The sequence below is a fragment of the Dreissena polymorpha genome, chromosome 15 (genome assembly GCF_020536995.1).
Source record: "Dreissena polymorpha isolate Duluth1 chromosome 15, UMN_Dpol_1.0, whole genome shotgun sequence".
Classification (NCBI taxonomy): domain Eukaryota; kingdom Metazoa; phylum Mollusca; class Bivalvia; order Myida; family Dreissenidae; genus Dreissena; species Dreissena polymorpha.
The window spans coordinates 38,718,997-38,735,724 of record NC_068369.1 but is presented as its reverse complement, the minus strand read 5'-3'; the positions used below and the strand labels follow the sequence as shown (position 1 = coordinate 38,735,724).

The window sequence follows — 16,728 nt, the reverse complement described above, 5'->3', positions numbered from 1 at the left end:
TGTGTCACATTGGCACAGATGGTATTTCTTATTACATACATGTGGTTGATTTGCTGAATTTAATAGTTGATTTTAAACCGTATATATTACATTTTGAACAATGTCACCATTTTGGTAGCTACATTTTCAACATAAGTATTTTAATTTCAGACGATGGCACAAGGCCAACTGTTCTATCAAGAAATAATTGTAGGTAAACTTCATTTTTACGTCCGTAATATATTGCTCATTAAGTAGTCGCATAGTCTCCCGTGTTATATTTTCTTTATTTCGGATTTCGTTCTTTTTTCTTCAATTTGTATTGCATGAACCAATTCAAATAGAACTTCAAATGATTATTCCATCTTAACAGGAACATGCATTTATATTAATAAAATTACAGAATATAAATCCCCCCATTGGTGCAAAAAGTTGCCATTTGGCTTCTAATTTCAATGTCACATTGTACCTTTTTGTATCAAGGGGGCGAATTATCATGATGCTAAATACGTATGTTTTTCAATGTTTAATTTTCAAAACAGCGAACTGTGTGTCGGTGTCCACTGAATGGCGAGGAACGATGACACACACGGTCAGTGGGCGTGAATGTCAGTTATGGAGGCTCGACACTCCTAACAAGCACAATTACAACGATGGACAAAGATTCGCTAACGGTGAAATTGTCACTGAGGCGAAGAACTACTGCAGAGACCCTGACGGCGAAGGGACACTTTGGTGCTACACGAACGACCCCGGCCGACGTTGGGAGTACTGTCCTGTTCCTATGTGCACGGGTTCGTTTAAGGCATATGTTACAGTCTGGTATTAATCAACAGTGATATGTCTGTTAAATAATGCAATCTTTAGGAGAGTTTTAATAGAACATGCAATACACACATTGTTGTATACTAGGCTCCGTTTACATATAACGTGCAATACAAATTGTACGCTGATTGTCAATAGAACGTACAATACACACGTTGTTGTACGATACGCTATGTCTCATTAGAACATGCAATACACACATTGTTGTACCATACGCAACGTTTTAATAGAACATGCAATACACATATTGTTGTATCATACGATACGTTTTAATAGGACATGTGTGCAACAACACACATTGTTGTACGATACGCAATGCTTCAACAGAACAGTTAATACTTTTTCTTATTCAACGGGTAACGTATTCTATTTTTCAATACAATATACAATACACACGTTGTCGTACGATACGCTACGATATGTCTCAATAGAACATGCAATACACATATTGTTGTACGAAGCGTTAATTGATATCTTGTTCTCCTCCAGCGTTTCAAAATATTTTAATAAATCAATTATTTGTCACACGTATAGTATTTAATTGCTTCAGCTGGGTCGCATTTACCGGAAATGGACAAAACGGTCAGTGGTCCGTGCAAGACGGGATGGACAGAGATTAGCAACACCGGGGCATGTGTAATACGAGGACAAGAAAATCTGATATTTGCCGACGCAGACAGCGCATGCAGAAGAGAAGAAGCTTTTATATTTCTTCCCAAGACAGATGGCGGAGTAGATGGTTTGTTAAATTCAACAAAATAATCAAACATACTAACAAATATTGTCTCGCTATGAATATTATGACAGCTATTAGTCGATTTGACAATGTACGTTTATTTGAAACAAAATGTGCATTATAATTTCTACTTGCATGGTATGTGAGACGTTTGCTCCAAGTTTGTATTATTACGAGGGTTGAATCTATTTTTATAACTGCGGTCTCGCTATGGTCAGATGTGCACTTTGCTGTCACTTCAGAGAATGGGACGTCGCCCAACCATACAGGGGTATCAATGCTAGTCAAGAAAGGTACTTATGTTATCGTCGCAGTTTTGACTTATTTTACTTTTACTTTTACATAAATACATATATAATTAAAATGGACAAATTAAGCGATATGTACACTACTATATATTGTTTAAATTCATGAACAGATACGTGTATTAATAAAATATATGCATACTTTTAAAACAAGCTTTGTGTCTGAAAATGTATAAATTTTATTGTATGCACAAACATGTTCTGACTTAAAAAAATAAATACGCATTACCCAACAGTAAGCCACGAAATATAGTAAGCGTTATTAAGAAATTAAGCTTAATCAAACTCTATTTCAGGAAATATGTCCATAAACAAGCATTATCAATTGAAATTCTATGAAATATGTCAACAAACAAGCATAACCAAACACTATTCAACGAAATATGTCCATAAACAAGCATTACCTAAAATTATTCCAGGAAATATATCCATAAACACGCACACCCACCACTATTCCAGGAAATGTCACCTTTTCGAGAAATATGTTCAATAATAAGCCTGATACATATCACAAATACTAGTGTCTTTTGAAAACAACATATTTGTAATAATGCACATTACTAACCTTAACGAACACCCTTTCAGGGAATATGTCTCTTGATAACAATGTCTGTGTGGCTGTAGATGGAACTAAGTTTGAACTTAACCAACAAAAGTGTCTCGATCGACTTCCTTACTATTGTTCTACTCCAGGTAATGCTTTTATTCGTTCTTTAGTTTTCTTAAGTTATGGTTGACATTAGAATTTTACAAGTTATGCCATGTGCGTTCAGTAACCGCATATTTGTCCTGACAATACATGTATAATTACACATTTTGGTTAGTGAAATATTCTCGCTTTCTTGTTATCACCTCAGTATATCTTCTTTGATATAACATGTATTTCCAGAGCGTTTTACGATCTACAAGACGCCGAAGACCACAATATTCACAATGCTTCCAATCATCAAGGCAAATCAATTCTTTGTATTTGAATTTCGAGGGTTCGATGGAGCTACTGTGTTGCTTAGCAATTCGTCAACCGGCCAGAAATACGAAGTACGAATTGGTGGGAACTTGTTTATACAGTCGTATATACTCGACATCAAACAGAATAAAAAACTTTACAAGGCAATTAAACATGGATTATACAAAGCATCCGTCTTCAGTGGTTTTTGGATGTCTTGGTCAGGTGGTAACATAAAAGTTGGCAATGAAACCAAAATTGGCCGCAATGTGTTCATGGAAGTCCGGACTTCCGACTTCATACCAGAGACATTCAGTATAGGAACCCCGACTGGTTTTGGAGGTGAATGGAAGGTTCCGAAAGGTAAGCCGCAGATCGATCTCTAAACTCAGCGTTTTACTTAATCATGTCGTGAGAATGTATTCAATAGTTTAACCCTATTCCAATTAGATACGTATTTTGACGCATTTGTATTCCCTCAGGAATTGTTTTTTTTTGAAGACCTTTCTTACTACATATAGATTCAAGTTTTAAAGGCTTAATTTCAAACCCTTAGATACTGATGAGCAGCAAACTGCATAACATGAACAGACTGCGAGTTACTCGCAGGCTGTTCTGGTTTTATGCTGTTTGCACATAGCCCTTTTTACTTTGCTTCTGAGTGGGAAAGGATTTAACCATATTGTGAAACACATCGTTTGAATACGTTACCCGTTGAATCAGAAAAAATATAATAAGTTCATATTAATCGAATTTATATTTACGTTTTATATAAGTACCTATCACAATTGAGATTAGAGACATACCATTAGTTTCTTTTCCATTAGGAGCTTTTTTTAACGATTAATAAGATGATATTTTTGTCTGCGATACGATATTTTGTTTGAATACTCTCTATGAATACATTTTGTATACAGAAACCACCTTTTTTTTTAAATAACATGTAAACCGTTTGGATTTTCCTATGGAGCAGAACAATCTACCGTAACAAGTGCGCCTAGCAGTACTGCAGTCACACCAGATGACCGAGGTAAACATGAACATGCTTTACGTTTGGCATATTGGAATGTATCGTACAACATAATACTATATATAATACATTTTGTTTGTTGGTTTGGCGTATACATTTCTTTTAAATTGACGTATCTAAAAAAAATGATTCAATGCTGCATGAATCATGGTATGCATTTTATATGAGACGATGAAAATACAAATCACCAATGATAAATAATTTTACACCTCTCATCTCATATGGCTATTTATATTAGCTCCAATTTGTTGTAAAATGACAGTTCGGCAGTGCATAAACTGTATTGAAAGGAATTTTTAATTAGTGATCTAAATTTGGTCGTTGTTTTTTCACAGTGAATCTGGCTTTCGATAAGAGGGCAAACCAGATCAGCACGGCCCACGACGGCGGGGCGGCAAAGGCAGTTGACGGCTGTACTGACGGCACGTACTATAACTATTGCTGCACGCACACGGAGATAGAAGATGGCCCCTGGTGGGAGGTGGACTTAGGCGGTGACTTCCCTATCAAGGAGATAGTGGTCTACAACAGAAAGGATTGTAAGCTGTTTGTAACGACTCTTCCTCATACACTCAGCCTCGTTCTTGGATAACAAGACTTAATGAATGCGTAAAGTTTCGTCCCAAATTAGCCTGTGCTGTCATGATGGCATGAAACATGTTAATTTTAAATATGTAATTTATATCTTGAGGTCCTCAGTTACTATATTCGATATTCGTATTTGAAAGCACATGTTTATTAGCACTGCAAATAAGCACGAAACTGCTATCTTTCTTTGAGACGTATTCGCAATTATTTCAATATGTCCTGCAGTAAGTAAACAATATGCTTTAACTACCATATTTTTATTTATGTTGTTCCCGAGTAAAACTCATTTGACAGCAATCTCGTTTTAAAGAGGCCTTTTCACATTTTGGTAAATTGACAAAATTAAAAAAATTGTTTCAGATTCGAAATTTTGTATTGTAGCTTTAATATTTGTTAGGAAACAGTAATATTGAACATTAACCATACTCTTATATATCCATGCATCGTTTGACGATTTAAAAACCTGAAAATTATTAAGCGTTTTAACGCGAAATGGTTGAATAATTTGGAAAGTTCTGTTGTTGTCGTCATATATTGTGATACTACGAGGATTGCTTATATAAGGTATACAATAGACAACTCATTGTATGAGCACGGATGGCCGAGTGGTCTAAACTTTAGACTTTCACTCCAGGGGTCAGTGGTTCGAGCCCAGTTGGTGGTTACTTTTTTTTCTCTTTTTTAAATTTAATTATTTTTTTGTATTATTTGAACCTTTTATATCTAATGTCTTCATTCTTAATATAAAGCATGTAATTACAAACCTTAATACATGCCAAAATCTGTGAAAAGGTCCCTTTAATTTTATTTTTTCCTGATATTCTATGTATATGGTTGAGATGTTTCGCCATTAAGGTTGCTCAGAGAGATTGGACGGGTTTGTCACGCGCATAAGTTCTGTGAATGGTAGCACTAATGACGCTGACATCGTCTACAAAGAAGACTCGCAGGAAGATGTCCCTTACGTGACACGGATTCCTGCGCAAGGACTACGCGGAAGGTATGTTACCATTGGGATCTGCTAACACCCGTTAATTTACACCCGGTGGAACAAGAATTGCAATGAAAACGTAAAATGACGACTAAAAGTGATCCCTAAGAAAACGATTTCGGAACGGATTAAAGAGAACAATCTATATTCATTGACCATAACAAATATGTGCGCGTTCGTATAGCATTGCGATTTTCGTTAAAACAAGCCACCAAGTATAGCATTTATTTGAAAAGCTACAAACAATCACGATTAAATGTCAAACGTTCATGCCTAAGATTTTATGGATTGGAAAAAGGTTTATGATAGATTTTAGAAATTAATATAACTGTGGTTAGTTGGTTTGTCGCGGGAACACTCATGGCGCTTTCTCAAAGTACTTTTTGTCATACCTAGAAATGCTTTATTAGAATATTAAATACATGTTGGAAACTCGGAAAGTGAGCAATCAGCTAGGCTTTTAGGTTTCACACTCGTTTAATTATGATAAAAACACATTTTATGATTGTATTTATTATATCTAAGACATTTATTATATTAAAATACAAACTTTTTTTAAATCAAATATGTTTAATAAAACAATTGCACGCAGTGATTATTACCTTTAACAATTCACTTGAAGTGTTAATCGCTTAAAGCTACATGTATACTTAGTGTGGCATATACTTTCAGGTTTGTTCAAGTATCGATTCCCAATAAGCGACAATTTTTAACGCTATGTGAGGTTGAAGTATACTCGATGAGTTATGATAATTTTTTATTATGTTAAGCCCCAAAATAGATTGAAATGTATGTTGTTTTCATCATCAAACACATCAAACATATCTCGACAAAGAGAAAACGCTATTTGAAGGTAAACAACTCTTTATAAGGTATTGTATATGTCTGCTAGAAGCATATTCAATGTGCTTAGATTAACATGAACATTAAAAGAACTGTTTGATATCTAAAGCTTGCTAATACATACACAGCTGGTTAATTGATGCCCGTGACAAATAGAATATAGTGTCTGGATAGAGGACTGGAAGGTCCCGGAATGGATCCCCACAATGGGAGCGTTGTTCTTGTCTGCTTCAAAAGCAAGTAGTACTTCATACAAATGTAAGAAACGCGCTCGAGAGGGTCTCAATCGAGCTTAAGTTAAACTATTTAGGTTAATGATAACATAAAACATTTGAATAAACAAAATGTTTGGCGATCAAAGTCTTAACGTGTAATCTTAACGTATTGCAGATTCGGACGTAGCAAAGTGTGAGAAAGGTTGGCAAGTGGCGCCGACAGCCGACAAGTGCTACCACGTCATGCGTGTGCCAATGGCGCACACAAAGGCCGTGGAGGTGTGTGACCAGCTTGAGGCACGTATTGCACTGCCAACAGCGCCTGAGGAAGAGCTCTATTTGTACTGTACGTGTCCGTTTGTTTAATGTCGTTTGTATACACAAGTGCACCGCATGCTTGCTTCGACCGCAAAATAAAGCTTTAGTCAACGGAATATTTCATTGATGCTTGAATTGTAATAGGTGGTGTTTTTTCAGTATATTGTTCAATATTTAAATTTGTTGTATTTTCTCAATCTGTGTTTTCTTATTGTTTTTTTTTTCAGTTTCAATAGAGCTTGGACTAAGCAGTAAACTGTGTGTTTTAGTTACTTACCTATTGTAAGTTTTGACGATGTTTTTTTGCAATATTTTTTTGTATGTTATGTTGTTGCAGCATTGTTGCTTTCCCTAGCTGACTCCCCGAAGGCCATGTAGCTTGCAATACAGAACCGCGCCGGTGTTGTGACTTTACCTCCTGGTTTTTCAATGTTGCCGTACAAAAGGTGGAAAGGTATTGAGTATCCGGTTGTTTCCTCAGTTTATAGTACTAACAATGACAGATACGGAAATTTTACAAAAAAAACTGTTATATTTTCGTAGAAGATTCGTTGGGCAACAGCTGCTTTTAACAGTTTTTAAGTAGCACGAAGTTTATTTGCTTATTGGTGAATGCATTTGCTGTTTGTTTGTTGGTGTTATTACTGGAAAGTTTTCAAGGAATGTCAATTCATTTTGTCGCGGTAAATTAACCATCTTACACTCTCCTAAGTTTACTGGTTAACCAGTACTAAGTACACATACTTATGCCAGTAACTTACAACAATCTTACTTGAATAAGAGCTTTGAACGGGGAAGGGGTGCCTTAGAATGTATTTCATGAACGGAGACCGAACCAGCGGTACTCGGCTCGTTAATCTCTTGTCCTACTAACTGAGCTAGCCGGTCCGGTTTGTATTTGCAGCGGCTGTGGGAACGGACAGTTCATCAGGCCAATGTGGCGGCGTGGACCTGGGCAACTCCACCAGCAGCGGCAGCTGGGGCTGGTATCCCTGTTCTGAGGTCTTCACCGTGATCTGTGAGAAACGAGGTATCGTAATCATGTCGTCGTTCATTCATGATTCATTTCATAGTAAAGATTAACATATTCATTATGTCTGGTTTGTTTGTTTGTTCTTCGGGTTTGTTGTTTTCATAGTGAATAGAAATCTTGTTTTGGACGTATGGACAATAATAACCACACTGAAATATGTTTTATTGTTTGTGTCAAATTAACTTGTTTCATGAATAATTTTTCGAGTGTCTTGCGTTTAAAAAAGCTGATAATGGAGTTTTTAAATAATTTTATATGAAAACCTTTGGTTTTACATTCGGCTGCAAAGCTTGAATTTTCAAGTCAACACATGTGAAGGCTTACATTAATTTCAGAGGAGAAATCAACCACGACACACGTCACATTGATGTCCACAACAGGTCAGTCAAACCAGCAATACTCTTGCTTGGTGTACAATCAGAGATTTCTACACTTCTATTTAATATAGTTTGTATATGAATGCTGAAATTGTAAAACACATAATTGACATTATTTTATTTTTGCCACTTGAGAAATACATACAGTTTAATGCGATCAATCTGGACTACCTTTAATTTGAAAAAGCTGATGCTTAATAGTAGCGATGGGAACGAATACTGAAAATGATATTCAAATATTCGTTTGGCATTATTCGAATATAGACGATTATTCGATTTCTAAATATTATATTAAAATGTCCGAACTTATGACCGTCCGCAGCAACGTACTATTTCATATTGCCACTAATAAATCGTATCATATGTGCAGCTTTGAAAAAGCTTGATAGAGTAATAATTTTAGAAAAAAGATTATTGAATATTATGTTCTTTTTTAAAAATAAATAATGTTTATTCTCATAAGATATTTTCCGGAAAACACATTACCGTAATTATAATTTATTTTAATACTTCTTATTGATTCTAATTACTTCCCATCGATAATATTTATCCTTTTGTTATCCTTTTTTTTGGAATAAAGATCCACAACGATTAAATTGGTTAATATTTGAGTAACTAAATTCTGGTTAAATAAAAATCGATTTAATATATGGATAAAGCATTCATAACAAACACGGCATTTGTCCCGATCTCGATGTGACAGTTCCGCTTTTGGGGTATTTGGCCCGGCGTCCTGATATGGAAATATTGGTCCTGACATTTGTAAAACACGACGTACATTCTATAAATTAACAATACATTTTCACTATTCAAGGTCTGTATTGCTATAACTTACTTTTACTAATCCCTTTATTGCCTCTTATAAACATCTACTTCTAGTACTCGAGTGCACCAGTTTAGTTTTTGACAACTTATCAGCGATTTATCGGCAATGTATTGATTTTATCAGGCATTACCAGTTGATTATTACACTCAGCACATTTACATATGCAAAATGAGGTACAATAGTACAAATACAAATAAAAGATACAGGACAGACTGCGGGTATACACAATTATTATGATGTGTGTGAATGTGTATAATATACACAAACATCAACAGTAAACAAGCTTATGAACATATTAGAAAGTATCTAATGCGATAATTATGCAAACAAGATATCAACAAAACATATACAATAACATGTTGAGTGCCGGATGGCTAATGCATTCTGTTCAAAACTTCATTTAAGAACTTGCCAAGATTCAATCGTATGTGATTGTTCTTTACGTTCATTAATGCGTCAAAACTTAGGCAATTACTGTTTCTAATATATTTTCGAGGTATAAGTTTTTTTCGTGATTTGTTGAATACAGCACATTTAAAGAGGTAATGATATTCGTCACCAACTTCGCGAGCGTTACATAAAGTGCATAGTCTATTACAACGTTCTATGTTTGACCATCTAAGTTTTTCAAGTGGAAGTTGGTTGTTACACATTCTAAAATTAACAATGGTTTGTAAAAGGCGTGGAGGTAGGACATCAAGGTAATACTCGTATTTATGTTCGGTTTTGTATATGCGATAGTTTAAACATTTGTTCGATTCGAAGATACTGCTATGCCAATTTTGTACATACTAGTCCTTAAGACTAGTTTCTATCTTTAGTAAAAGTGACTCTCTAGAGTATAGATAATCCTGGTTTAGCCACACATGACTTAAACCACATTCATCAAGGATAGATTTTACGTGGCGTAACCAGTTATATTCTCTCCCGTTTTGGTAATAGTCAAGATACATGTTTTATCATATACTGCTGTGCAATCGGATTTCTTTCCAAATTCTGTAACATGGGGCATGGCGGTACACAGGGGGATCGTATTAGTCCATATTTGTTATTGTTTATGCTGATATTTTATCTATTACAATAAGAAATAACAAGAACATCAAAGGTATTGTATCAGTATCATAAATTATATAATAAAATGATTTGCAGATGATACACCATTACTGCTAGATAGAAGTGAGGACACAGTTAATAAAACCCTTGATAGTCTTCATCAGTTTCCCCAATATTCTGGTTTAAAAGTTGATTTCTATAAAACTCGTGAAATTTGTTTGGATAGGCTCCTTAATATATCGCACTCGTTCCATAAAAACGAAATGGAAGTTGGATTTGGGGAACAATAATTTTACACTACTCGGCATACAGTTTCATATGGATTAAGAAAACAGGTTGTCCTTATATTTTTGTTGAATGATACATTACACAGTTTTGAAAGTGTATCAAATTATGGAATAGAAGAGCGCTGACGCCAATTGGTAGAATAAAACTTGTCAACATAAACTAACCGAAATCAATATATATTAAGTACAATTAATAACAAGTTTTACGAATGTCTTTGGCATGGTAAGCCAAGAATAAAAAGTAGAGTACTTATTTAAATATTATGACGATGGAGGTTTAAAAATGATTGATGTTTCTGCGGATGTTGAAAAGTTTCAAAATCCTATTGTTACACAGACCAACAAGATGTTAGTGGTAAATGCTATGGATATGCACTTAAAAATAGACTTGTATTAGAAACAATACGTTTTTTCGGAAAATATTGTATTGAGTCGTGTGTAAGAAAGATGTTTAATCCATTTAAGAAAGAAGTTTTAGAATCTTCCGCAGATTTTATAGACCATTTTCTAATAATAGACACTATCACGAAATTTCAGGAACTTCCTTGATTCTTTAATCATAGGTTTTCTATTATACACGGACCCTTTTATGTTTCTAGTTGGTATCACGATGGAAAACGATTTGTTAAATATATAAGGCATTACAACGGAACATTTTAACTTGATCTGAATGTGACACAATTTTGCACTGGTGTAAATTTTCTACAATGTGAAGAATTTCTACAAGCGATTAATACCACTAAGGATTGCATATACTCGATAACATCGCAGCAATGAATGATGATTATTGTTTCCCAATCATTTCGGGATATATTAAGCCTATATTGTTGCACAACAAAAATAACTAACTTATATATAACATATTAATTCACTACAATAAAATACCAACAGGTCAAGTAAAATGGCACAGCCTTTTCAGTATTGAAAGCTCAGAATGGGAAGTCTTTCTGCATGGGTATTTAAAGTCACAAAAAATTCATACAACCAATTGTTTCAAGTAAGACTGACTCACAACATACTAGCAACAAAATTATTTGTTAAAAGAAATGAAAATAAGTCACTTAGATAAATGCAGGAACTATTGTTCGTTAATTTTGGAAATGTACATATCTGCTATTAAAACATTTATAACAATTTCAGTTTTGATTGTAAAACATTTATAATTGGATAAGTTGGTAAAGAAACTTAAAAGTAAACATTTATGTCTCGAAAAAAACACGCTTTATTTATAATTGTAGACATAAAATGGTAACCCCAACAAGTCATGGTCTAAGAAGTAGCTGAAAGATGGCCTTTGCAGTGATACAAAAAACACTTTTAACAAACAGTTGTATAAGTTCGTGGGAATTGGTGGAATCTCTTTGTGATACTTACTGACCTTTACAACGTTCAGTGCTTTTATTTATCATATTTTTTCATAGCCCCGACATGCATTATTGTATCATGAAGGCATGTAACGTACTTTCTTAGTATTCCAGCGACGTTTGTATTCATATTTTCAAATAACATTTACATAAATGTGCTTATTGGTTGTTTTCAATTTATTTAAATTTTTCGTTTACATGCACGATAGGTGCGACGTTAAAATAATTAAAATTGTTGGACACGCAGGTTATGTGTTTACATATTTATTTCACTTTTTTCAGATTTGAATTCGGCGAATGTTTCGACGACTTCACCCGTCCCTGCTAATAATTCTTTGACTGCGGAATACGGTTTGTATATGTTGTATCTATAGCATTGATACAATTCGCAGAAATGAAAGAAAATACATTTTAAGATATATGGAATTTAGAATTGATGATTCAATGAACAACGATAGAAATAATGTATCAATACATTTATATTATGACTTAATATAAAGAACACTAAATATTAAATGATAACCTTTCATTTATTACGAATACACGTATGGTCGAATGAGGTGAACCCCACTCACCTTCGGTAAACCTGCTCAATTTAAAACCCTTTCAAAATCATTTGCCAAGTCAACAAGTATTATTTGCCCTAACGTTTTTTGCATAAATGGTTTACCGTTATCAGGGTGCAAGATCACGTGACTTTGTTGGTTTTCCCAATCAAACGTAATTTGATGTAACACACCGGTAAGCGGTGCTTTTTTCAAATAACTTTTTAAAACAATTTTTCTTAAGAATTTCAACTAGTGAAGAAAACACAGATTTTTATGCTGCTTATGGCAATATGAAATACATCAGATTAGATTTACTTTATTTAATAAGCCTGTGTTCTTGTTAAAAAATCCGAGTATTCTGCACGACTATGCGTCACGCAAGGTGAAACTTTGTCACCGATTTCAGACGTATTCAAGGATTTATTCTTATATCTTAATATATCGGCACATATTTTTTATGCACTCAAGATTTTTCAAATGTATTTCAATAACTTTGCAATAATAAAGTTCTTAACGGCGTGTTTACATTCTGTCTAGCCCGTGTTTAAAGGGGCCTTTTCACAAATTTTGGCATGTTTTGAAGTTTGTCATTAAATGCGTTATATTGATAAATGTAAACATTAGGTGTAAAAATCTCCAGTAAAAAAAAACAACAAGAATACAATTAAAGAATTAAAAACAAGTAACCCTCAACGGGGCTTGAACCACTGACCCCTGGAGCCATGGAGCAAAAGTCTACCGTTCTATCCACTAGACCTTCCGCTCTTATACCGTTTTCAAGGTATTTTTAACCTCATAAATGTAATCCTCGTAGTATCAAAAAATACAACGACAACAACAGAATTCTCCAAATAATTCAATTGTTTCGCGTTGCAACGCTTTATAATTTTCAAGTTTTTAAATTGTCAAAAGGTGCACATAATGGATATTTTAGAGCATGGTAAATGTTCAGTATTACTGTTTCCTCACAAATATCATAACTTCAAGAAAAATTTGCGAATCTGAAACAATTTTTTTCAATTTTGTCAATTTACCAAAGCGTGAAAAGGCCCCTTTAACCCCCTAAAAATCCCGTTGATTCTGCACCCTGGTTATGTGTATCTAATGGTAGTGGAGTATTTCAAAGTGTAGCGCAATGTGTGATATGTCTAGTCCGTCATGTTGACCCTGTAGTTTGAAGTTGAGCAGGTGTGATATGTCTAGTCCGTCATGTTGACCCTGTAGTTTGAAGTTGAGCAGGTGTGATATGTCTAGTCCGTCATGTTGACCCTGTAGCAATGTGTGATATGTCTAGTCCGTCATGTTGACCCTGTAGCAATGTGTGATATGTCTAGTCCGTCATGTTGACCCTGTAGCAGGTGTGATATGTCTAGTCCGTCATGTTGACCCTGTAGCAGGTGTGATATGTCTAGTCCGTCATGTTGACCCTGTAGCAGGTGTGATATGTCTAGTCCGTCATGTTGACCCTGTAGTTTGAAGTTGAGCAGGTGTGATATGTCTAGTCCGTCATGTTGACCCTGTAGTTTGAAGTTGAGCAGGTGTGATATGTCTAGTCCGTCATGTTGACCCTGTAGTTTGAAGTTGAGCAGGTGTGATATGTCTAGTCCGTCATGTTGACCCTGTAGTTTGAAGTTGAGCAGGTGTGATATGTCTAGTCCGTCATGTTGACCCTGTAGTTTGAAGTTGAGCAGATCACATCGTATGAAGGAATAAGCCAGCGTTGAAACAACAACAACAACGCCATTATATGTTGGTACCTCATGGTTGCCCCATTCAACTCACACTGAATTCATTTTCAGTGAATCTTCAACTAAAAACATTAAAAGGGGAAAAAAACCTACCTACTTACCAAGCCCATGCTAGGTCGGAAAGGAGAGACAAATATGTGTATTTTGGCCTAACCGGTACAAGGCCGTTTAAGTACAGGAAAAAACTGAGTAGCACCCGGTATATGCAGCATATACCGTAGAGTTAGTTCTGAACTGAACAGTTTTTGCTGGCAATTATCATTTGAAGATAGGGTTGCTCATGTGATTATCACTGTACGATAGGGAAGTGCGTGCGATTATCACAAGACGATATGGTAGTGCGTGCGGTTATCGCATGGCGAAACGATAGTGCGTGCGTTTATCACATGACGATATGGTAGTGCGTGCGGTTATCACATGGCGAAACGGTAGTGCGTGCGTTTATCACATGACGATATGGTAGTTGCAACCCCTTCAAAATTTGTCAGTTTGGATGTTTACACGTATTTTTACATATTAATTGTGCACATCAGAAAAATATTTTCGAATATCAACAAAAACAACTAGCCTGAATTCGCGTCTAGAATTACACAGCAACAATTTAGTGACTTCTTGCAGTTTCCTATGGGCTATCGGTTGAAGTCCAATTGTGGCTGATTTATACATGTATATCTAGATGTGTCTTCAAGTATCCGTTCAATGGGGGATGAATGCTATCGAAAATCTAGTTGCAATAATTCAATAACTCTCAGCTTTATAACCCAAAGGGTTACTGTCCCAGAGCAGCCATACAAAAAATATCAAAGGCTCTGGGAGTACGTTTATAAGGACTATCGTTAATCTAAATTACAATGGTGTCAATGATTCTAATATATAAGTCACAATACACACAGACGAGTAATAGTGAATTAGATTATAATTTCTTTATATGTTTATGTGCTGGTAAAGACAATCTTATTATGCAGGCCACGACACAAGCACAAAGCCAACGAATATTACAATATCAACGAATGTGACGACTACAGCAAACCAAGGTAAACATCATTTTATAGATAATAAGAATAACAAGTATAATTTTACACAACACACGTTTAACTGACATGAATCGTGTGATATGGTGGGAGATAGACTCCTCTGTGCATCGGTGTCAGGTATTGTGTGGTGTCAGGTATTGTATGTAGTCAGGTATTGTGTGGTGTCAGGTATTGTGTGGTGTCAGGTTTTGTGTAGTGTCAGGTATTGTGTGGTGTTAGGTATTGTATAGTGTCAGGTATTGTGTTTGAATATTCAAATATCTGGGAATATTGTTTTAGTTATTAAATATATTTCTCTCGTTCTAGGAAAACGGGGCTTAATGCATGCGGATAAAGTGTCGTCCCAGATAAAGTGCAGTCCGCACAAGCTAATCAGGGACGACACTTTCCACAAAGTCTTGATTTTTGTGTAGAAGAGACCTTGTTTAAACTAAAAATTCAACAAAGCGGAAAGTGTCGTCCCTGATTAACCTCTGCGCACTGCACGGGCTTATCTGGGACGACAATTTACGCACGTGAATTAAGCCCAGAACGAGTCTCACTTCGACTTGTAGTTAGTTTTTAATTGGTTTTGCGATATTGCAGAATTACCACCCTTGGTGAATCGTTTCTGCGGTCCAGGATGGGAGTACGACGTCTACAGTGACCGGTGCTACCGAATAAGCAATTTCACTGGGTCTGTTTTGCAGGCCAAGGAATGGTGCGGGCAGTACGGCGTTGCCATAGTCAGTATCAGCTCGCCCTCCGAGTACTTGGTTGCAGATTAGCCTGTGCAGCCCGTACATGATAATCAGGGGTGACACTTTCCGCCTTAACTGGATTTTTGCTCACAGGAGGATCTCTTTAACGAAAAATATTATAACAGAGGAGAGTTTCGTCCCTGATTAGACTGTGCGGATTGCACATGCTAATCAAGGACGACACTTTACGCACGTGAATTAAGCCCAGTTTTCACAGAACAAGGCTCACGTTTAAAACAAGCTCACGTGACCGGGCCATGACGCAGATTATCTTCATTCCGTTTCAGCTCCTGTCCCATCGAGCTTGTCTGCTGGTCATATTGCGGCATGGGTCATAGGAGCATGCGCACTTGTAGCGTGTATCGGCGCTGTGCTGTATCTGCTGCGGTGTTCCTCATTAAAGGCGAAACTCCTCTTTGCAACAAAACGCTCAGATCTTAGTTTCGATAGCGCTTTATTTTAAAAGGACGGGGACGAACCTGTCATGCTACAGTGATTGCCACTTGAAAATACTATCATGCTGAAACGATGATGCATTTCATGAACAAAATTTTTCGAGATGGCATTTAGGAACGTTGTCGACTCCAGCAAAATCCTGATCTTGAAAATTGTTTATATTGATTGTGCTTAATTGGCAATTTTTCATTAGAAGAATCCTTACAACAAATACCAAGTATTGTTTTAAAGAAGTAACATACTTGTAGTAATTATTCATAATGTGTGTACATTTTGTACTGAAATCGAACAAAAAGTTCATGGAAAGGGGTTCTTTTGGTGGACCTCTTCTGTTTAAATTATGTGCTGTTCAAAGAATACTATTTTAATATATGTATATATTCACATTGCTAGACTGTTTTTTGTTGTTGTTGTAGATATAAAAGCATGAATATCAAACACAAAATAAACCTGCATCCCAGAACGCATGCTGGTCTTTTGTGCAAA

At 35.6% G+C, this 16,728-nt stretch overlaps 1 protein-coding gene and 1 long non-coding RNA gene across 2 annotated transcripts; both read left to right on the top strand.

The window, feature by feature from the left end:
- The first annotated feature begins 527 nt into the window (after positions 1-527).
- LOC127859697 (uncharacterized) lies at positions 528-7,135 on the top strand. Its single transcript, XM_052397203.1, has 11 exons — positions 528-773; positions 1,355-1,543; positions 1,783-1,833; positions 2,431-2,538; positions 2,981-3,154; positions 3,765-3,821; positions 4,157-4,360; positions 5,265-5,409; positions 6,073-6,119; positions 6,634-6,799; positions 7,114-7,135. The coding sequence occupies exons 1-11, from the start codon at positions 560-562 to the stop codon at positions 7,133-7,135; spliced, it is 1,377 nt and encodes a 458-aa protein (XP_052253163.1). The 5' UTR covers positions 528-559.
- Positions 7,136-11,996: 4,861 nt separating this feature from the next.
- LOC127859819 (uncharacterized) lies at positions 11,997-16,420 on the top strand. Its single transcript, XR_008039467.1, has 3 exons — positions 11,997-12,067; positions 14,978-15,046; positions 16,074-16,420. It is a non-coding gene; the product is annotated as an uncharacterized LOC127859819 (long non-coding RNA).
- The last annotated feature ends 308 nt before the right edge of the window (positions 16,421-16,728 follow it).